The 22,589-nt window shown below is 35.9% G+C and overlaps 1 protein-coding gene across 5 annotated transcripts in view; it reads right to left on the minus strand.

The window, feature by feature from the left end:
• The window catches only part of ZNF280C (zinc finger protein 280C), an 85,155-nt gene that overhangs the window by 35,780 nt on the left and 26,786 nt on the right, over window positions 1–22,589 (minus strand). For all 5 annotated transcript variants that reach the window (XR_006711175.1, XR_006711174.1, XR_006711176.1 and 2 more), the window contains exons 10-16: window positions 17,561–17,781; window positions 13,909–14,066; window positions 13,151–13,251; window positions 12,239–12,385; window positions 5,013–5,144; window positions 1,072–1,385; window positions 461–601 (exon numbers count right to left, since the gene is read on the minus strand). Coding sequence is in view for 2 of the 5 variants with exons in the window: in XM_045473302.1 (XP_045329258.1) it covers window positions 461–601; window positions 1,072–1,385; window positions 5,013–5,144; window positions 12,239–12,385; window positions 13,151–13,251; window positions 13,909–14,066; window positions 17,561–17,781 (1,214 nt within the window). In the remaining 3 variants the exon portion in view is untranslated. The remainder of the gene's footprint in view (window positions 1–460; window positions 602–1,071; window positions 1,386–5,012; window positions 5,145–12,238; window positions 12,386–13,150; window positions 13,252–13,908; window positions 14,067–17,560; window positions 17,782–22,589) is intronic.

Here is a 22,589-nt window from a genome sequence, read left to right on the forward strand (position 1 = left end):
AAGGGAAGGGGCAGAAGGGAGGGAGAAGGGAGGAAGAGAGTCCATTCATGAGAGTGCCAATATTGTTCTTAGCATCTTTGACAAACCTGGAGTCTCTCAAAGTGACTCCTTTGAAGAGGCTAACACTCTTGTGGTTACATGTATTTATTTGACAAATATTTTAAAAACATTAAAAATTTTATGTTTGAAAATACCACTTCTTAAAAGACTTAGAAAAACAAATTTCCTAACAAACCTATTCTAATTTCATTGGTCTAACTGCTCTTAAAACTTTTGTCCCCTTAATTTCATTAGGTATTACATTGGAAAATAATATGAAGTAATATCCTAGATGTTCCCTATTGCTAGATCCTTTTAGCCCCTTATGTGACAAACTGGCTTCTAAAAAAAACAACTTTATTTTTAAAAAACAAAATTGTTAAATAGCAATTTTGATTGGTGGTGTACATGTTTAACTTACCTCACCATATGATTTATAAAGGCTTTGTTACAGTTAGTGTTGTATTTGCAAAAATTACAGTGGATATATATTGAAAAGTGGCTTGCAAAATCTTTTATTTTGGAATGACACTCAATGCACTTGTGAATTCCCCGACGGCACCTTATGGAGACAGAAAAAAAAAATGAAAATTTCTCATGAAACAAAAATAATAAGGTAAAGCCTTAACATTTTATTAATCAAAGCTAAGATGTTTAAATTAGCATCTATAAATAGAGACATAATTTGAAAATTTGATTGGAAACAATAAGCTTGAATAAGTGTCAAAAATCAAACACCAGTTAATGTTCCCTGGAATAAAACGACTGCATTAATCAATTCAATTATTACAAGATATAAGCACAAAATAGAAGACTAGTGTAAATGATGACAACTGTACAATGAACGCTAATTCTAGTTCTGCTCCGCAGTTGTAAAAAGTACCTTTTTATTATCTTCTAGGCCTTTAGGCCAGACAAATGATCATCATGTCAATGTACAAGGGAGCTCTGTGATATGGTAAATTATACTAAAATAAACCTTTAATATTTAATATTCAATAAATATTACATATCAGGAATAAAAGATATTACCTTAAGTTCTTCAAAGCTATGCTGATTTTATTCTTTCTGTTGCGTTGTTTCTTTTGTTTACAAGAGGTTTTTTTGATCTTATATTTAGATGCAACTCTACCTTGCCTTTTGGCATGAGGTTTACTTGCACTGGATACAGCTGCATGAGGCTTACTTGTCTTAGATTTACTTGTAGTAGATTTTATATTTTTAGCAGTTGTACTTTTAGACCTTGGAGGTGAGATTTGAAAAGAAGAAGTGCTTGGAACACTGCTACTGGGAGATGTAGTTACTGGTTTTGAATGAAGAGGTCCAACTGAGGCTCGAATAGTAACCTATAATAATGAAGACAATATATACATATTTTAGAAAATTAATCATCGCATTAATATTAAAAAGATTACTTCATACCTTGACATTATGGTCAATTGGTTTTTGAAAAGGGTACCAAAACAACTCAGTGGAGGAAACAATAGTCATCAAACAAATGGTGTTGGAACACAGGATAAATAGATGCAAAGAACGAATCTGGATCCTTATCTCATACTAGATGCAAAAATTAACTCAAAATGTATCAAGAATCAAATTGTAAGAGCTAAAACTGGAAAACTCTTAGAAAAAAGCATAGGAGTAAATCTCCATGATTTGGGGTTAGATGATGACTTTTTAAATATGACAACAAAAGCACAAGCAACCAAAGAAAAACATTAACTGGACTTCATAAAAATTTTAAACTTTTGTGCCTCAAAGGACACTGTTAAGAAAGTGACAAGACACCCCACAGAATCAGAGAAAATATTTGCAAATCATATTTCTAATAAGGGACTTGTGTACACAATATATAAAGAACACTTACAACTCAGCAAAAAGACAAATAACTGAATTTAAATATGGGCAAATGATCCGAATGAACAAGCATTTCTTTAAAGATATACAAATGGCCAATAAACACTTGAAAACATACTCAACAATCATTAGTCATCAAGAAAATGCAAATCAAAACTCCAGTGAGGTATCACTTTAGACCAACTAAAATGGCTACAGTAAAAAACAGATTCATAACAAGTATTAACAAGATGTAGAGAAACTGCAATGCTCAGCTCATATATTTCTGGTAGGAATGTACAAGGGTGCAGTGGCTTTGGAAAACAGTTGGTAGTTCTTCAAAATGTTAAACTTAAGAGTTATCATATGAGGCGCCTGGGTGGCTCAGCTGGTTAAGTGTCTGACTCGATTTCAGCTCAGGTCATCATTTCATGGTTTGTGGGTTCAAGCCCCACATTTGGCCCCACACTGACAGCATGGAGCCTGCCTGGGGATTCTCTCTCCCTCAAAAATATAAAAATAAAAACTTAAAAAAAGAGAGTTCTCATATAACCCAGCAATTCCACTCCTTAGTGTTCCACTCCTAAGCAATTCCACCTAAGAGACATGAAAAAGTAAGTCCACACAAAAACTTGTACATGAGCTTTCATAAGAGCATTATTTACAACAGCTAAAAAGTGCAAACAACCCAAATGCTCATCAAATAATGAATGGATAAATCAAATAAAAAAGAATAAATTACTGATACAAGCTTTAATATTGATGGATCTCACAAATGTTACGCTAAGTGAAGGAAGCCAATCATAAAAGACCACATATTCTAGGATTCCATTAAAAATTTTTGTTTCCATGTTTATTTTTGAGAGAGAGACAGAGCACGAGTAGGGGAGGGGCAGAGAGAGAGGGAGACACAGAATCCGAAGCAGGCTCAAGGGTCTGAGCTGTCAGCACAGAGCCCGAGGCAAGGCTTGAACCCACAAATCATGAGATCATGACCTGAGCCAAGGTCGGATGCTTAAACTGACTGAGCCACCCAGGGGCCCCTATATGATTCCATTTTTATGAAATGTCCAGAATAGGAAAATCCATAGGAACAGAAAGTAAAGTTTGCCTAGGGCTGGTGGAGGGGAAATAGGGAGTGACTCCTAACAGGTATAGGGTTTCTTTTGGGGGTGACAAAAATGTTCAAAAATGGGTTGTAGTGATGTTTGCACAAGTCTGTGAATATGCTAAAAACCACTGAATTATATCTCAATAAAGCTGTTTTACCAAAAAAATCACTGCAGTTCAAAATTTAAATATCATTATTTTGAAAATGGTAAATATAAATTACAATCAGTTAAGTATCCCATTTATTCTAAATGGTCATACCAATTAAATGACATTTACCTCATTATTTATTTACTGTTGTAAATTGCAGTTTTGTATTGATAGCGTTTCTATGTTAACAGATATTAACGGATAATTAGGAGTTAGTGCAAATTATATGAATATCAAAAAAAGCACATTCCATGTCTATTTTATTCTCTGATATAACTAAGTAGCTTTCACAAACACAGAAGTCAAAATTTAAATCTCAAAACCAGAAATAATAACCTTGGAAAGTCCTGCATTACTCTTTGGTAACTATAAAACAGATCTCCAGTAAATGTGACCTGCTCTATCTGGAGGCTCATTGGTCAGGATTTATAATTCCAAAGGTTATTGTGGAGGTTACATCAATTAATTATACAGAATGAAGAGTTTGAAAATATTCAGAATTTCCCTAAAGGGAACTAACATAACATTTATCATTTAGTATTCAAAAAAGGTGATGTTCGGTTATACCCACTGATTAATAATGGAAAACACAGTTGCCTATTAACATTCTCTTTAATCACTTGACTATACTACTCCCATGTACTTGAGGACCAGCCAATGAGGAAGTCCTTTGAAATACATGTGACCTGGTATCATACAAAAAGCACTGAATTAGGGGTCAAAAGACCAGGTTAAATCTCAATACTACCTCTTGCTAGCCATTTGACCTTGAGTAAGTATTATCCTCTTTAGGCCTCCTCATTTATAAAATGGAAATAATACCTGTCTTGTCTACCTCACTAAATTGTTATTAAATAATAGAATGTATGAAAAATCACACAGAAAGCTTAATTCTAAAGTGTTACAAGACACCTATTACTATGATGATGATGATGATGATAGACTTATTATTATTATTAATAAGAGAAGATATGGGAAAGGACTGTACTGCTTACAGTCTAGCAGCTGAAGCAGACATATACGCTGCCAACTGGAAGAACTCAGAAACAGCCTATAAAATATTGAAACAACTCACTGACACAGCCTATGGTTAATCTAGTTGCACTCACTACATAGGAATATGCTCCAACATAGCACATGTCAATTAAGTAAAAAAAAAAAAAAAAAAAAAAAGGATAGGTTTTTTTCTTTTTTTTTTTTAAATTTTTTTTTTTTTTTCAACGTTTATTTATTTTTGGGACAGAGAGAGACAGAGCATGAACGGGGGAGGGGCAGAGAGAGAGGGAGACACAGAATCGGAAACAGGCTCCAGGCTCTGAGCCATCAGCCCAGAGCCTGACGCGGGGCTCGAACTCACGGACCGCGAGATCGTGACCTGGCCGAAGTCGGACGCCCAACCGACTGCGCCACCCAGGCGCCCCGGATAGGTTTTTTTCTAAGCAAAACAATGGTAAAACCTAAACTTAAATCTTAATGACAAGCAGAAGTTAATTTTTAATATTATAGTCAATAGATAAACCCAGGCAGGGGACACCTGGTTGGCTCAGTCAGTAGAGCATGTGACTCTTGATCTCAGGGTTGTAAGTTTGAGCCCCACATTGGGTATAGAGATTACTTGAAAATAAAATCTGGGGTGCCCAGGTGGCTCAGTCACCGACTCAATATCGGCTCACGTCGTGATCTCGTGGTTGTGAGATCAAGCCCCGCGTTGGGCTCCGTGCTGCGTGGAGCCTGCTTGGGATTCTCTTTCTCTCCCCCTCTCCCCTGCTTGTGCTCTCTCTCTCAAAATAAATAAATAGACATTTAAAACAAAACCAGGCAGGAATTTACTTCTACTATCACACAAAATGTTAAAATAAAACATATTTAAAACTCACTTTTGTACCAGGAGGCAATCCTTCTAGCTCTTTAGGCTTTATAAATGTCCGATGCTGGGTCTTGTGATCCAGTTTCTCTTTGCAGGTCAAAAATTGTAGTCTGCACTTGGTACAACGATGAACTCCTTTTTTCTGTTTATAAGAAACATTAAAAATACTATGAGAAATAACAACTTCTATCACCACAAATCCTGGAATCTGAAATTGCTCTTAATTGTAATAGCTAAATAATTTTTAAAAACCAGTATTTTACTATATCCCATCATAAACAATGCCAAAATATTCTTTCATTTTTTTCAAGAACACTGCTTGCATTAGTATTTGTATTTCAAAAGTATTTGTGGGGCACCTGGTTGCTCAGTTGGTAACACATGGCAACTCTTGATTTCAGGGTTTAAAAGTTTGAGCCCCACACTGGGTGTAGAGATTACTTAAAAATGAAATCTTTAAAGTAAGTATTTATTGCCATATAGGCAATCAAAACAAAAGTTATGTCAGTTAGGTTCAAATGTGACAAGTCCTATACCTTTGTAGTGTGAAAGCTTTTTTAATTATAAATTTAAGTATAAACCATTCAAGCACACGTTACAGTGAAAATGAGTTATACTATATTTTTATCCTAGAAAAGGTGAAGTTATTTTTAATTTTTAAAATTTCTTTTTTTAATGTCATTTATTTTTTTGAGAGACAGAAGGTGGGGATGGGGGGGTGGGGTGGTCAGGGAATCCCAAGCAGGCTCCGTGCTGTCAGTGCAGAGCCCAATGTGGGGTTTGATCTCACGAACCTCGAGATCAAGACCTGAGCTGAAATCAAGAGTCAGACACTTAACGAGTTGAACCCCTCAGGTGTCCCAATTTTTTAAATTTCTATTTGTTTCACAAAAACAATTGAGCTTTCTATGAGCACCTGGGTGACTCAGTCAGTTAAGGGTCCGACTCTTGATTTCAGCTCAGGTCACGATCTCGTGGTTTGTGAGATCAAGCCCTGCATCGGGTTCTGTGCTGACAGTGTGGAGGAGCCTGTTTGGGATTCTGTCTCCCTCTCTCTGTGCCCCTCCCCCACTCATGTTCTTTCTCTCTCTCTCTCTCTCTCTCTCTCTCTCTCTCTCTCTCAAAATAAGTAAACATTTTAAAAGATTTGAACTTCCTAAAACCAAAACAAATTTAACCAGACATCCCCTCCAAAAGTTCTGTTACAGAAATGATTGTATAAAGCAGTGTTGTCCAGCAGAACTTTCTACAGTGTCTGATAACATTACATAGTTGCACTGTCCAATATGGTATTCACCAGCCACATGTTGTTATTGACCACCTGAACTGTAAAAAGTTCACACAGGAACTGATTTTTCAATTTTACTTAATTTTAATTAATTTAAGCAGGCACAGATGGCTAGTGGCTGTGATACTGGCCAGTATGGCTACAGAAGTACAAATGAGAACAATTGATCCCAATCTATTGCCAGAGAACCCCTTGACTACATCCCTTCTCAAACTTAGGCCTATTATTTTTTTATCAATGGGAAATAGGACCCAAGAGAGATCTAAGTCATTTGCTCATAGCTAGGTGATGTTCTTTCTATTACACATTACCAACTGCAATCTTTATGTATATGCTTTCATTAATTAAAAAATATATTCTATATTTATAGGTAAATTTAGAACAACATACAAATGCAAAAGAATGTTTTCTCCAAAGCTGTATCTCCACAGGCCCATCACTATTTTCATGTAAAGCATAATTATTTAGGAAAAGCAAATGAGTTAACGTGTAAGTAGCTAGTGGTTACTGGTGTACAGCAGGCATTTGATAAATAAAAGTTCTGAAAAAACTTCAAAGCAATATATAAATATAATGTTTGTATTACTATTTGAGTTTCATTTTTAAGACAATTTTAGAAGTATGGTGCATTGGATCATATCCTAGGTATAGGCAATGTAAACAGATTCACCTAACATGTGTTCAAGAGAAAGAAGGAAAGAGGGAAAAAGATCCCAGTCAAGAAGCAGATAGCAAGGTTACAGGACAGGTAGAAAATTCCCCAGAGTACAATTCCTAGAAATCTTTTCTCTACCTGTGCATATACCTCATCCAGTTTCATGATTTTAAATAGCATCCATCCAACTGCCTACTTGACATCACTACTTGATATTTAACAGTCATTTCAAATCAACATAAACAAAACTGAACTCTAGATTTTCCCCCATCCACCCTGCAAAAAAAAAAAAAAAATCTGTTCCTTCCCTAGTCTTCCCAATATCTCAGTGTATGGGAACACCATTCTTGCAGTGGCTCAGGACCAAAGAACTCAGTTATACTTAATTCATGCCTTTCTTTCACACCCCACATCCACCAACCCATTAATAAAACCTGTCAGCTCTACCTTCAAAAACAATCTTTCCACTTTTTATCACCTGTTCAGCCACCATGTCAGTCCAAGCCACTCTCCTGGACTTTTCCAATAGCCTCCTACCTTCTCCTTGTTCCCACCCTTTCTTCCTAACAGTCTATTCTCTCTATAGCTGCCAGAGTGATCTCTCACATGCTTAAAGCTTCCAATGGTTTTCCACACCACATCAAAATCCTAACTCTGGCTCACAAGACCCTATGCCATTTACTCTGCATTCTGTTGCTACAGTCTCATTTCAACCTACTCTCCATCCCACTTGTTTGCCATGCTCCAGCCACACGGGCCCCTTGCTGTTCCTTGGACATCTAGATAGGTGCTCACCTCACTGCCTACTTACTATTCCCTCTCCTTGAAATATCCTCTCTCAGATATCCACATAGCTAACTCTCTTATTTCCTTTGGAGAGGCCCTCTTTGACCATCCCATATAAAAACAGAAATGGCTTCCCTTCACCTCCTAAGCCCTGGCACTCCCTAACCTCACGTTTTCTTCCCATGGTACTTATCACCAGCTGGCATACATTTACATTCAGACATAATACACATACACTTTCTCCACTACCATGCAAATTCCAGAGAGCACAAACCGTTTTGTTCACTTCTGTTAAACAGTCCCTGGCATATATTAAGCACTCAATAAGTATTTGTTAAATAAATAACGAGGAAGACAGCAAGAGACTGAAGGAGCATGCATATGAGAAGCAGGCACAATTTAACTAGTTCAAAATGTCTGCCATGCCATTCAATGAGCATTTGCCCAGAGCCCTGGGATGGGAGACATTAATCTACTATTCCCTTAGTTGGACTCGAGTCTTGCATATCTCTCTTATGCATATATGCTTGAGATGTGGTAAGGAGAATAATACAGAGGGACGCCTGGGTGGCTCAGTCGGTTAACCGTCTGACTCTTGATCTCAGCTCAGGTCTTGATCTCAGGGTCGTGAGTTCAAGCCCCGCATTGGGCTCCGCGCTGGGCATGAAGCCTACTTAAAAAAAAAAAAAAAAAAAGGATAATACAGTACAGTTTTAAATAATATGATGTTCAACCAAAAAATTGGTGATCTATTCCAAGGATTGAGAATTACCCGTCTGCGTTGAACTTTCTGACAAACATACTATATTGTTTGGGTGATTTGAGGAATTTTCAAGGCTAATTCTGACTATCTGTAATATCTGCTTTTAGACCTAATGTTGGTAAAGGATATGACTCTACGGTAAAACCTTGGGCTCTAAGTCAATTTTTGGCTCTGCCATTTATTAGGGAATGTGGCACTGGGCAAAGTAACTTACTGTCTATAAAGCTTTATTTCCTCATTTATGAAATGAAAATGATCATACCTGCTTTGTAGGATGTTTGTGAGGATTAAACAAAATAATGCAAGTAAAAACACTGTGACTGTCATACAAGTGATTAGTATATATTAGCTACTTGTTATTTCTATAAAGATTTAATAAGAATATCTAACATATAAAATCCTTCATCCTTTCTTAAAAATTGTACAAACCATATCCATAGCTCTTAAAATCACTTAAGACATACTAATATATTCTTTTTAGGAAAAGGTTACAACCAAAGTCTTCAAAAAGAATAAAATAAGCCACAGATTCAATAATTCCTATTATCTAAAATCACACTAATGTTAGCTCAATTACAAGTTTATAATCCTGCTCAGCTATGGTTTTTGAGTCTTTTGTGGACAACTGCATAAACTGAAAGTACTTTGAAAAACTCTTGATGATCCTATTATTAGACTCTTTCCTCTGTTGACTGCTCACTGGCTACCTCTTAGGTACTCCAAACTCACAAATATTGGGCACCAAGTCCTTAAGACTACTCCCAGGCTTGATGATGCAGAAGAACTTACAGGATTTAGAAATTGTTATACTCATAGACACAATTATTACAGTGAAAGGATACAGAACAGGATTAATAAAGGAAGAAAAATGCATTGGGTGGAGTTTGGAGGATATTGGCACCAGTTTCCAAGTGCACTCTCCCAACAAGCTGCATAGGACACGTTTAATCAATCCCCCGGCAACTAACTGCAGCAATACCTATGAAGTGCTTTTTACGAGGAAAGCTCTCTTGAGTCTAAAAATCTAGGTTTGTTCTTTTCACAGGGTTCAGTCACCAGAAGCCAGGTTTATTTTTTTTTAAAGGGTTCAGTCACCAAATCTTCAGGCTCCCAGAAGAAAAGCAGGTGTTTACCATAATCATATCTTTGTACAAATGATCTAGAAAAGCTGGCACAATGTGGCTCAAGGTCCTAGGCATGTAAAACACTCATCAATTAATAACAAAGGCTCAATTTCCAGGAGTTAGCCAAGGGCTAATTATGCCAATATGCAAACAGACCCTTCTGAAAATGTACATGATTTGGACAACGCAGACCTGCTGGGTCAACTCTTTCCTATATACATGGCAAGATAAGGCATACAATTTAGGGTATGAAGAGTGACTGTAGACCAGGTAAACCACTTAAGAGACACGGTCCACATGGCAGGCCCATCCATCTCTTTACCTTTCTAAGGACATTGTTACTCCCTCTGCATCTGTACCTCACTCTGGAGATTAGTAAAGCATGGTAGGAAGAATTATGTTAAAAGCTTCATAATGAAATAGTTAGAGCTACTGTTTTACATCTCATTCTTCCTTTCAAAATCAAAGGTCAAAACATGAAATAAAGCACCAAGACCAGTGTTTTCCAAACTATTCCTCAAGAAATGTTAGTAGGCATTGCGCAAACAAAGGATTAAATAAACTTTGGGAACAATATAGACAATATCCCTTCCTTGGAGATTTATAAGGTTTTCTAGCATATTAAGAGCTCTATTTTTAAACATAAACAAAAAATTGTTAATTTTGTAAATCCAGCCAATTACAGAACTTCTTTTTCCAGGAGCAATTTTAGAGTGGAACATCTATTAACATCTGATGGAACACTCCTGGGAAACTCTAGAATAGAAAGATTTTGCCAGGGGGGCACCTGGGTGGCTTAGTCGGTTAAGCGTCTGACTTCAGCTCAGGTCATGATCTCACAGTTTGTGAGTTCGAGCCCCACATCGGGCTCAGAGCCTGGAGCCTGCTTTGGATTCTGTGTCTCCCTCTCTCTCTGCCCCTCCCCTACTTGTGCTCTGTCTCTGTCTCTGTCAAAAATAAGTTTAAAAAATGTAAATTTTTTTTTAAAAAAAGAAAGATTTTGCCAGAGGTTCTTAAGGGTGAGATGGCATACCCAGCATGTTGGAACCATTCCAGTCATGACACAGGTGATCCTGAAGGTATTTGGGTATTCTACTTTTTATAATTTTTTTCAATTAACAAGTACAAGTTGATTTCATGGTCATTTAATGAGTGGAACTGAAAACAATACTGAGTAAACAATGCTGAGAAAACCAGTGCTGAGCAAATTGGCCATGACAACACAATCAATAATAAGACAAAGTAATGAGCTTATGAGTGAGGAGACAAAACTCGATTACATAATTGCATTTGGTAAACTCGTTGACTTCTAATTTTGGCAAAGGTACCACTGCTCTTTCAAACACTCAAGAATAGACTTACTGTTTAAAGGTGACTGGGTGGCTCAGTCGAGTTAAGTGTCTGACTCTTAATTTCGGCTCAGGTCATGATCTCGTAGTTCATGAGTTCAGGACCCGCACTGGGCTCTGTGCTGACAGCTGACAAAGCCTGCTTGGGATTCTCATTCCCTCTCTCTGCCCCTCCCCCCACTCTCAAAAATAAATCAATAAACATTAAAAAAAAAGAATAGGTTTACTGTCTCATCAAAGTTTTCAGCCTAAATAAAGGATGGTCTAATTGTGTCAGGAAAAGACCCAGCAAGAATAAACTGAGAATTCAAGGGAAAGGTGCAAGCACTAACACCGGTATCCCAGAAATGACATAGCTAAACTGGCAAAAGTCATCTAGGAAACAAGTTCTAACCTAAATATAGTCCTCTGGAAGAGTTCACATATCTAGAAACAAGTGTCATTGCTATTTCCTTTGTCACTGGCTGCTACAAAAGACCATTCTAGGTTGCGAAGACAACCACATGTCTTTTCATAATAAAAACTGAGCTAGAAAGTAGAAATGGGGGCGCCTGGGTGGCTCAGTTGGTTAAGCGGCCGACTTCGGCTCAGGCCACGATTTCACAGCCCGTGAGTTCGAGCCCCACGTCGGGCTCTGTGCTGACAGCTCAGAGCCTGGAGCCTGTTTCAGATTCTGTGTCTCCCTCTCTCTGACTCTCCCCTGTTCATGCTCTGTCTCTCTCTGTCTCAAAAATAAATAAACGTTAAAAAAAATTTAAAAAAAAAAAAAAAAGTAGAAATGAAGTTTGGAGAAGGAGAAAAAAAGATGGAGTCCTCAAGCTTATCTTTCTCAGTTCAAAAATACCCTTTTCCCTGCTCTTGATTCACTACCTTTAAAATCATTCCTGTTTTCACCACTTGTAGACCCCTGAAATATTCAACTTCAATATTTCCCTCATCTTCCCTCTTCCCCTCTGCTCTAGGCCTCCCATTTCTACCTCAGAACTCTCTCTATTCAAGAGCCTCACCACCAATAGGAAGTGGACAAAGATAAGGAGTGGAAATTTCACAAGTAATTCAGCATAAATTGTAAATTAATCATGTCATTTGTAACCACTTAACTTTCCTTTTAGAACAAATCTAACCAATGCTCTAAGGTGTGTGTGTGTGTGTGTGTGTATACATATATATGTATATACACATATGCATACGTATATGTGCACATACATACATATATACACACACACGCCTTTTTACTAAGACAAAATGAACAAATAACTGCTAAATCTCACCTGATGCTTCATGTAATGATTCATGTAGGGAGTTGCCATTTTACTAACTTTGAGGCAAAATGGACACAGCAAGTTCTTAGTGTTTTCATGGGATGCTCTAAAATGATTCTCTACATCAGAAAATGTTGAAGATCTAAACTGGCAAACCTAGAAATATAAAGAAGGTTTAATTTAACTTGAAAGTTTATAACGGACATGCAATTACATCAAAGTAGTAATGATGAGTCATTTATTTAGAGGAATATTATGTAACGCTAATTCAGCTCTGCTGCGTATACAACCAAGAATTCTATTACTGAAAATAATAAGTATAATCTTTGAAACAAAAATTATCTTTCAAAGTTTAGGGATATATTCCTAAATATAACCAGATTTTCTTCTTTTTTTTTCAGACCTACTGCCCCCCTATCTTGTTTGAATTTCCAAATTTTGACACCTCTTGTCCTAGAAAGTTTTTCCTGCTATATAAAATAGAGTATTCTCTTCTTTGGATTTTAAATGGCACCCAGGCTATGACAGAGGCAATTTATCTTGCTATCTGATTGGGAACCATTTCAAATTCTGGAAAAATACTGGTCTCAAAGCATTTAGTTGAGTTCCCCATAACTAATAGCATTTCTTATTTCTCTGTCATATCTATATTCTTCTCTACATGGTAAGAAAATCCATACATGTGTCTTTCTGCAGCAGGGCATTTTGTTTGTCTAGTCCAGGGATCAATAAACTATGGCCTACAAAGTCCAAGCCACCATTGCCCATGTATATGAGTTACATCAATGGAGTTTCCATTATTGAAGAGTGTCTTCAATTTTAGTAACTCGTTTTATTCAAACAGTTAAAAAGAGCAACAGAATATGATTTTGTGGCACGTGAAAGTAAAACAAAAACCTAAGTACATGATAAAATGTGTACCTGGCAAATATATGGCATTTCACCGGGTTTATGAGTGTCCTTCATATGTTGCAAAAGAGCATGTTCAGTTTCAAATGATAATTCACAGATTTTGCAAATAGCTGAAAGTGGAAAAAACAATTACACCATTTTAAGGATGTATAGAAATAAAAGATGCATTTTGTATACCCATAACAATGGCAATAATAACAGTAATAGTAATAGTGATGGTGGTTCCAACGGTTCTAGAGTTGTTAACTCTGTAACACTGTTCTATGGACTTTACTTATATGCCATCACTGAGAGAGGTACTGCTATTTTTATCCCCATTTTCCAGATGAGGAACCTGAGGTACAGGAAGATTAAATAACTTGCCGGAGGTCTTAATAGCTATACTAAGATGCAGAACTGGAATTTAAATCCTAGCTAACTCCAGACTCCATGATTTTTAACTATCATCGCAGTTACTTTTCTTATTAGGGTGTAAATCAAGGCCATTGATTCCATAATTGCAAACTGGGGCATCCGAGTTTTCTAACATTAGCCCCCTACGTACAATGCACGAATTATGCAAAGGAAGTTTCTATTTACAAGACTTCAGTTTTAGAAAGCAATTCTAGCGAAGAGTTTATACATGTTAAAACTTGATTTTCAACTGTGCCCACAATCCAAAGTCTATTTCTTCTTCTTACGTTTCTCATCAGAAATCGTAAGGAGTCCTCAGAGCTTAGATAACCAAAGTCATGGATGTTCACGACTTCGGCAAAATGGTGACTTACTAGAAAACTCATGCGGAGTGTGTGTGCTCTCGATGTGACACTGCAACTGGAATGGCGTGGGATACTGACGGTAGCAGTGCTGGCAGGTAGTATGGTTTTCCCAGCTCTCGCTGTTCTGCTTCTCAAGTTCCAGATGGTGTTTCATGTGGTTCATAAACCTATAAATGATTGTCAATAGATGCAAATATTCAGATTTATAACCAAGGAAAAAACTCACAGATAAGTATTTGAACTTAAATGTTAAAAATATAGTTATGTTACTCAAAATAGTATCTCCAAAGCCTTAAAGTCTTCTAGAAAAGTGTGCACTTTAAATAATCACTTTCATTAGGTGGCCCAGTAAACATTTCTCTCTGCATCTTTGTTTGAGAATCATCCATTAATGTAGTTCATATGAAATACCACTAATTTGCTACAAGCCTTCATCGTTCATTCAGATTTTAAAAAGTTTGTAAAGAAAAAAACAACAGGCTTCTTTTCCACACATGAAATACTATTTCCATTTTAAATACATTAAATACATAAAGAGAGAAAACCCTATCACCAAAAGCAGCTACGGAGCCAGAGAGAAGTCTTTTAAAGGTCTTAAAGACATACAATAGGTTTCAGCTGCTTAAAAGACAAATTAGTATTTTTATTTGTGTTTTGGTTTGTAAATGCATGTAGTAGCAATTTTAATACCTATAATTACAAGAGCTTTTCTTAATTACAAGAACATCTTGTTTTATTTCATGATAGTGGTTTACTATTAGCACAAACACTTCATTTTGACCCGCAGGCCATGCCCCCTGTAGCGCAGTTCATTTTTTACATTCTGCTATGTCAGGTTCCCTAATAGGTTTCTTATGAGAAGGAAACTATGACCTTCGATGGCAGAGAGTACAATATAAAAAGGCAGATCTATTTCAGAAGGCTCACTGAAACTTTTTGCTGAATTTCAAAGTAAAGCTATTCAATCACATTAACAATTTTAATACAAAGTCAAATATTAACAGTTACTCATTATGAGTCCCCAAAGGATACAATCTTGAAGTGATGATGTCATCAGCCTAGATAGCAACCATAATATGGAGGTTTTAACATTTATCTTCTGACACATCCTGCTTACAGTACACCTTGACATATTTTTTCCTCCTTTTTTTAAGTAGGCTTTATGCCCAATGTGAGGCTTGAACTCACGACCCTGAGATCAAGAATCACATACTCTGCCAACTGAGCCGGCCAGCAGCCCCTCTTCCCCCTTCTTTAATTTTAACATCATCTTTATTACAATCTATTTTTAAAAATCCAAGTTTTGCCTAAATATTTACATATAAAGGTCATGAGCCATTAAACTTTCAGCTCATAACTTTTAAGTAATACAATCTACCTGTATAAAGTGATCTGTTAACTAGCTATCTCTCAATTATTATACTGCCCCCATCTACAGTGCACATTTCTCAAGCCAGGAGATGGAGATGTGGAAAAAAGTAACCACCTCACAAAGCCATTCTCAGAATAAAATAGCCCTAACTGGTTTTGGTAACACTTAATGTAGAAAAAAAATCCTACAATATCTTGACAGGGCAGAGAGTAGAAATCTTGACCTATTCACTTCTATCACCCTCTAAAACCATCAATTTGCCATCCTAGATTTACCGTTAAGGTAAAATGTTATTTAACATCTACAACATCTTTGGTTAACTGTTCAGGTTTTATTTACTAAACAATATGACAAAAATCCTACAAGATTTCTAAGTGTTATAAAATATGGTTAGCTTAAAATTTCTAGATATTCTGATAATCTAGAAATCTATAACCAGTCTTTTGAAATGAAACAAAAAAGGAAATTTCATGTTTAATATTAAACAGGCCAATCTTAAAGGAAAAACCAAAAGGCTATTGCTGAAAGAACTTCCAGTATCACATGCCTAACATTTAACTATAATAAGTTAAATACTAAACAGTGAACCGCTTTCCTATGCATTTGACCAAACTTACTATTATTTTCTGATGTATTTTATTGCAAAAATGGTAAAGATATGGAAGGAAGTCACAGAATTCTCATCATAACATTGTTTCAGTGTTACATCTCAAAGCACAATTCTCTTCTGTTAAGCTACTGGACATTAGCTATTGATGGCTGTTAGGGCTTAATAAAAGGAGGTAAAGAAATGTAAAAACTCATATGAATCATATATGTGAAAGGTCTTTGAATAGAAAGCACTGCCACAAATGTAGCATTCATAATTGTTTTAGGTTTATATTACAGTGCATTTCAGGGGTTTTCGAGGTACTTCATTTTGGACCCAAGAATTCATCAGAAAATAAAATAAATACTAGGCTTAGAAATGACCTGCAGGATACTTAAGAATGCTAATTACAAAGCATAGCTATCAAGGGTAAATATTTTTAAAAGTTTACAAATACGTGTGTGTGTGACAATATACACATATATATATATATATATATCAGTATCACATCTAAAGGAAGTGCACTGATGCCTGCAATTTACTCTGAAAAGTAAAAAAACAAAAAAACAAAAAAAAACAAAACATCAAATGGAGCCTATGGATGAACAGGTACGTGGCAACACAAGTGAGGTAAAATGCTAATGGTAGAATCGAGGAGGTAAATATACAGATGTTCACTGTAAAATACTTTCAACTTTGCTGAGTATTTGAAAAGTTTTATAATAAAATGTTGAAAAAAACAATGTCAGACTATATACCCAATGAAAAATACCAGTCAGTGTGTCTTGCTTGTTACTTTGTTCGTTACTATCTTACTTAGGATGACAGTAATATGCCATATTACTCAAAGACTGCAAAGTATAAGTTCCTAAAATTTAAACCATACACGTATAAATCTTCAAAATCGACAATTATATCTCTACTTTTAAAATATGTTAAATTATAAAATAAAAGCAGACAAGTTTCATAAACTGGAACTTCTCTAAAGAAGATCATCAGGAGCACCTGGGTGGCTCAGTCGGTTAAGCGTCCGACTTCAGCTCAGGTCACAATCTCGCAGTCCGTGAGTTCGAGCCCCGCGTCAGGCTCTGGGCTGATGGCTCAGAGCCTGGAGCCTACTTCCGATTCTGTGTCTCCCTCTCTCTCTGCCCCTCCCCCGTTCATGCTCTGTCTCTCTCTGTCTCAAAAATAAATAAACGTTAAAAAAAAATTTAAAAAAATAAAAAAAAAATTAAAAAGTATTTTTAAAATATCACTTTCTCTGCAAGGTAAATGTGGTAAAAATGATACATATGAATTGAAAACTAGAGCATTAAATAAGACTAATATGGAGGAGGTCAAACTGGATGAAGTAGTTCTTGTGATAGGAAAAGTAGATTCAAAAGTAGCTAAATAATAAAAATATCTTCTTGAAAATTCCTAGTTCAATGATAAATACAGACAAAGTGATTTTTCTCTAAGTTAAAACAAATTTTTTCCTTTCTTAAGCTTTATTAAAAAAATACAACAAAGTGGATCTAAGTGTCAAACACCTAAAATACAATAAGAAACAAAAGATTTTCGACACAATAATCTGCCTTTATTCTTAGTAGAAAGTGTTAAAATTGCTTACCTAGGATAGCACAGGAAAATAAAGATATGATATTTACATCAGTAGCATACCAATTTTCAAACAGAAACAGTAACAAATATTTACATACCTAATATTATTTTTAAGTACTTTCAAGCAACTGAAGCATTTAAAAGTTGTGTAAGTCTTCTGTTCATCATCAACAGCTCCCTCGTGTCTTCCATAGTAAAAGTCACTAACTAACATAATTAATTTTCCTTTTTCTGCACCAGTCTTATTTTTATTTTCAGTATTCATAAGTTCTGCTTTAATCATTTCCAAGAATTTATTTACCATGTCTGGACAACAACGCTGAAAGAGAAAAAAATATATGTATGTTTTATTTACATCTTTCTAAAAAGTTAGGTGCCATAAAATGATTCTGTGTTTATAACTAGGGCCAGCTTAGGTAAAAATATGCTTGGCAATATATCTGGAGAGAGAGTCACCAAAATATTTGCTTCTTTCTTTATATAATCTAAAAAATTCAAACAATAAACACCCATATCTTAATAATTTCAAAAACAAATTAAAAACCTTAAGACCAGGGATAGCTTTATATCTAATACCATTTTCCTTGTAAGTAAAATTTTCAGATATAAATATTTAATAATAATTTGATCCTTGGCCTAAAGTCATTCATTTCATATTTGTCATGATATAGCTTAGAAGTGCCTGGGTGGCTCAGTGGGTTAAGTGTCTGACCCTTGATTTCGAGTCAGGTCATGATCTCACAGTTTGTGGGTTTGAGCTCCACAACAGGCTCCGCACTGCCTGCTTGGGATTCTCTCTCTGCCCCTCCCCTACTAGTGTGCATGCTCTTTCTCTCTCTGTCTCTCTCTCTCTCAAAAATAAGGAAATAAAGTTAAAAAATTTTTTTAATGTTTATTTTATTTTTGAGAGAAAGAGAGTGTGAGCGGGGGAGGGGCAGAGAGAGAGGGAGACACAGAATCTGAAGCAAGCTCCAGGCTCTGAGCTGTCAGCACAGAGCCTGATGTGGGGCTGGAACTTACAAACTGTAAGATCATGACCTGAGCAGAAGTTGGACGCTCAACCAACTGAGCCACCCAGGCGTCCCTCAAAATAAATAAATAAACCAAAAAAAAAAAAAAAAAAAAAAAACAACCCAAGACCTCATATAAACTGACCCTAATGTGGAATACTTACATACATAAACTTTTAATTTTCAATTAGATAAAACTAATTCATTTATTATACACAATTTGCAGTTGTGGAGTTTCTCTAGAAGAATTCTTTAAGAATAACTAGAGATCAAAAATATAAACTTTTCTAAAAACTCAAACTACATACTCACAATGCAACCACAAAATGAAAAGCTTAGAAAAATAAAACACAACAAAAAAATTGTGACAGAATCAAGACCAATTAAACCTACCAGATCAATTAAATCTATCCTGTCAATTAATACAAATGGGTGGGTTTAATTCAACTACTGAAAAAAGAAATTTCACACAGGATCACAAAAGAAAAAACAACTCTGTGGAAGCAAGAAATGTACCAAAAACAAAGTGATTTGGAAGGGATGAAAATAAAAAGATAAAGAATATAAATGTCAAACAAAATAGAATCCAGGCCAAAATGGGAACACTTTATAAAAATGATATAGGATACATTCACAATGAAGTTAAAAGAGATAGATCCATCTATATCCTAAATAGCAGCAGCCATAAAACAGAATTGGAAGACATCAAAGAAAATAGTGTTAATTTGAAACTTAAAAAAATGACAGAGCAGGGAGATGAATATAAATGAAGATACAGGAATCTAAATAACATATTTGTATGTTAGAACTGACTGATAACTATCAAATTTCATACTCTTAAAAACAAATAACAACCCTTATTTTCAAGTTTCTATGTAACATCCAAGAAAAGAGCCCATACAATTTTCAAAACGGAGAGAAAAGTGTGGGAACCTGGACTTTGCCATCAAAGAGACTGAGGTTTCAATCCCAGCTATACCAATTAATTGGCTATAAAACAAGGAGAAAAAGATCTAGCCTGAAGAATTTTCTATGGATTAAATGAAATAATACTTTAAAGCTTAGTAATGTGCCTTAGATAAATAGGATGTTTCATTTACACTCTAAAATACTTCCTTTGGAAGAAAATATTATCTTTGTGGTATTCCAATCTACACATGTATAATAACAGCAAAAGATTATCCACAAATAATCTAAAATTCACATTTTTTCAAAATGGAAATCCTTATTATAATATTATAAAAATTTAACTGATATATAAAAATGTAAAGCTAAAATGTAAAACCCTCACATAGTTTTAATCACAAACAATACTACAATGAATAAAAGCTACATTTTAGAGAACGTGTGTGCCACTTTCTTCAAGTGAAGAAATATATGTAATATGCTATGATTTGTGTATAAAATATATGAAAAATAAGAACATTCACGTGTGCCTATACATTCAGAAAGAATGTCAAAGAGTATATAAGAAAATTAATAAAAAAATATTTTGGGGCTCCTGGGTGGCTCAGTTGGTTAAGCGTCCGACTTGGGCTCAGGTCATAATCTCAAGGTTCTGAGTTTGAGCTCCTCATGGGACTCCGAGCTCTCAGCTCAGATCTGCTTTGGATTGTTGGTCTCCCTCCCTCCCTCTCTCTCTCTCTCTCTGCCCCTCCCACCCCTCAAAAGTAAACAAAACATTAAAAAAATTATTTCGTTTGCAACTCATACTGGGAACCAGGCAAATAGGAGACAGGATGGGATTCTTCACTGTATACGTTCTTTTTTATTTAAGTTTTTATTTTAATCCAAGTTAGTTAACATACAGTGTTATATTAGTTTCAGGGTAAAATACAGTGATTCAACACTTACATACAACACCTGGTACTCCTCAGAACAAGTGCATTCCTTAATCTCCATCACCTATTTCACCCATCCTCACCTCTGGTAGGTATCAGTTTGTTCTCTATAATTAAGAGTCTGTTTCTTGGTTTGCCTCTCTCTTTTTTTCCCTTCGCTCATTTGTTTTGTTTTTTAAATACCACATATAAGTGAAACTATATGGAATTTGTCTTTCTCTGACTTATTTTGCTTAGCATTATACTCTCTAGCTCCATCCATGTCACTGCAAATGGCAAGATTTCATTTTTTATGACTGAATAATATTCCATTGCGTATATATACCACATCTTCTTTACCCATTCATCTATTAATAGACACTTGGGCTGCTTCCATATCTTGGCTACTGTAAATAATACTGTTATAAACATAGAGGTGCATGTGCCTCTCTGAATTAGTATTTTTGTATTCTTTGGGTAAATACCCAGTAGTGTGATTGCTGGATCATAGGGTAGTTCTATTTTTAACTTTCTGAGGAACTTCCATACTATTTACCATAGAGGCTGCATCAGTTTTCATTCCTACCAACAGTGCAAGAGAGTTCCCTTTTCTCCACATCCTTGCCAACACCTGTTGCTGACTTTAGCCATTCTGGCAGGTGTGAGGTTATATCTCACTCTAGTTCTAATTTGCATTTCCTTGATGGTAAGGGATGATGAATATCTACCTTCTTACATTTTTTGAATCACGTGACTATATTACCCACCCACCCCCAATTAAATAAACCAAGGATAACTAAAAAAGTATATCTGTATATTACATAGATAGGAAAATTGAAAATGCTGGTAAAAGCTAATGCTTATATAAAACCAAAACCCAAAGTTCAGTTAACGGGAATCACACTCAGGGAGGTGGAAATAATCATATTTCCAATATTCAAATATTCAATATTCAAATACAGTTTTGCCCAAGAATAAAGATTGCACTTGGAGTGGCACCTGGGTGGCTCAGTAGGTTGAGCATCTGACTTCGGCTCAGGTCATGACTCATGGTTCATGAGTTCAAGCCCTGCACTGGGCTCTGCTGACAGCTCAGAGCCTAGAACCTGTTTCAGATTCTGTGTCTCCCTCTCTCTCTGCCCCTCCCCTACTCTCTGTCTCTCAAAAATAAATAAACGTTAAAAATTTTAAAAAAAGATTGTACTTGGAATTTTAGGACACTTCTTCCTACATTTTTTATAAAATGTTGAATTTCAGTGAAAAATTTGCCAATCTTTGAAACAGCAAGCAATAACTTTTCCTAAGTTGCTTCTTTGCCTTGCACTCTTCTCATCCCGTCTTTCCTAAATATAATCTACATGGCCTTTTTTCTTGCCTCCTTTCCCCCTGCCTGCCATTTATATTGGGCATACAAGACTACAGACTCTCTTTCCACAGACAACACAGAACACTGCAATATAGGTGGCTCAGTCGGTTAAGCATCTGACTCTTGATTTCAGCTCAGGTCATGGTCTCATGGTCATGAGATTAAGCCCTGGGACGGGCTTCACATTGGGCATAGAGCCTACTTGGGATTCTTTCTCCCCACCCCCACCCCGTCTCTCTGCCCCTCCTCCACTCTCTCTTTCTCCCTCTCAAAATAAATGAACATTTTTTTAAAAAGAAAATTACCTAAAACCTAATTTCAAGAGCTTCCTACACGAACATAAAGCTAGAATTAACCTGTAACAATTAGTAACATGCATTACTTATGAAATGTTCTACCATTAGTTTCTGCCTGATGAATAAACACTAAAATGCAAGACTAAGATTTTCATTGAGTAACGTGACACACGTATATCACCAGACAAAGAAAATAACGTTAAAGAAAAGAATTTTTAAGTACCATGAAAGATTAAGCACCTAACAAAATGTCTGCTTTACAAGAGGTTTGAAGAATGGCATGACCTAGTCAATAAAATATTCTGATCAATACATTATTTTCATTAGAAGTTAAAATACAGTATGTACAGAGATTCAAGCACTGTGTGTGAGTGCTGGCTAAGGGTGCCTCGGCCCAGGGCCCGGCGGGCCCTATCAGACAAAGGCTGCAGCCCCTGCGTGACTTGGTAGCTGTGGCGCATGGGACTAACTTATCTGGGAACCATTTGGGATTGAATAAAGCAATGGGATTGAATAAAGCAATTCGATTGGAGGCCATCCAGGAGCAGGAGAGGATTCCTCCACCCATGAACCATTTCATAGGTAGGGGCAAATGGTTTTGCAAATGAGATTTGCCATAGACATTTGTCCTACAA

Source organism: Leopardus geoffroyi, chromosome X, assembly GCF_018350155.1.
Source record: "Leopardus geoffroyi isolate Oge1 chromosome X, O.geoffroyi_Oge1_pat1.0, whole genome shotgun sequence".
In the NCBI taxonomy this organism is placed as follows: Eukaryota; Metazoa; Chordata; class Mammalia; order Carnivora; family Felidae; genus Leopardus; species Leopardus geoffroyi.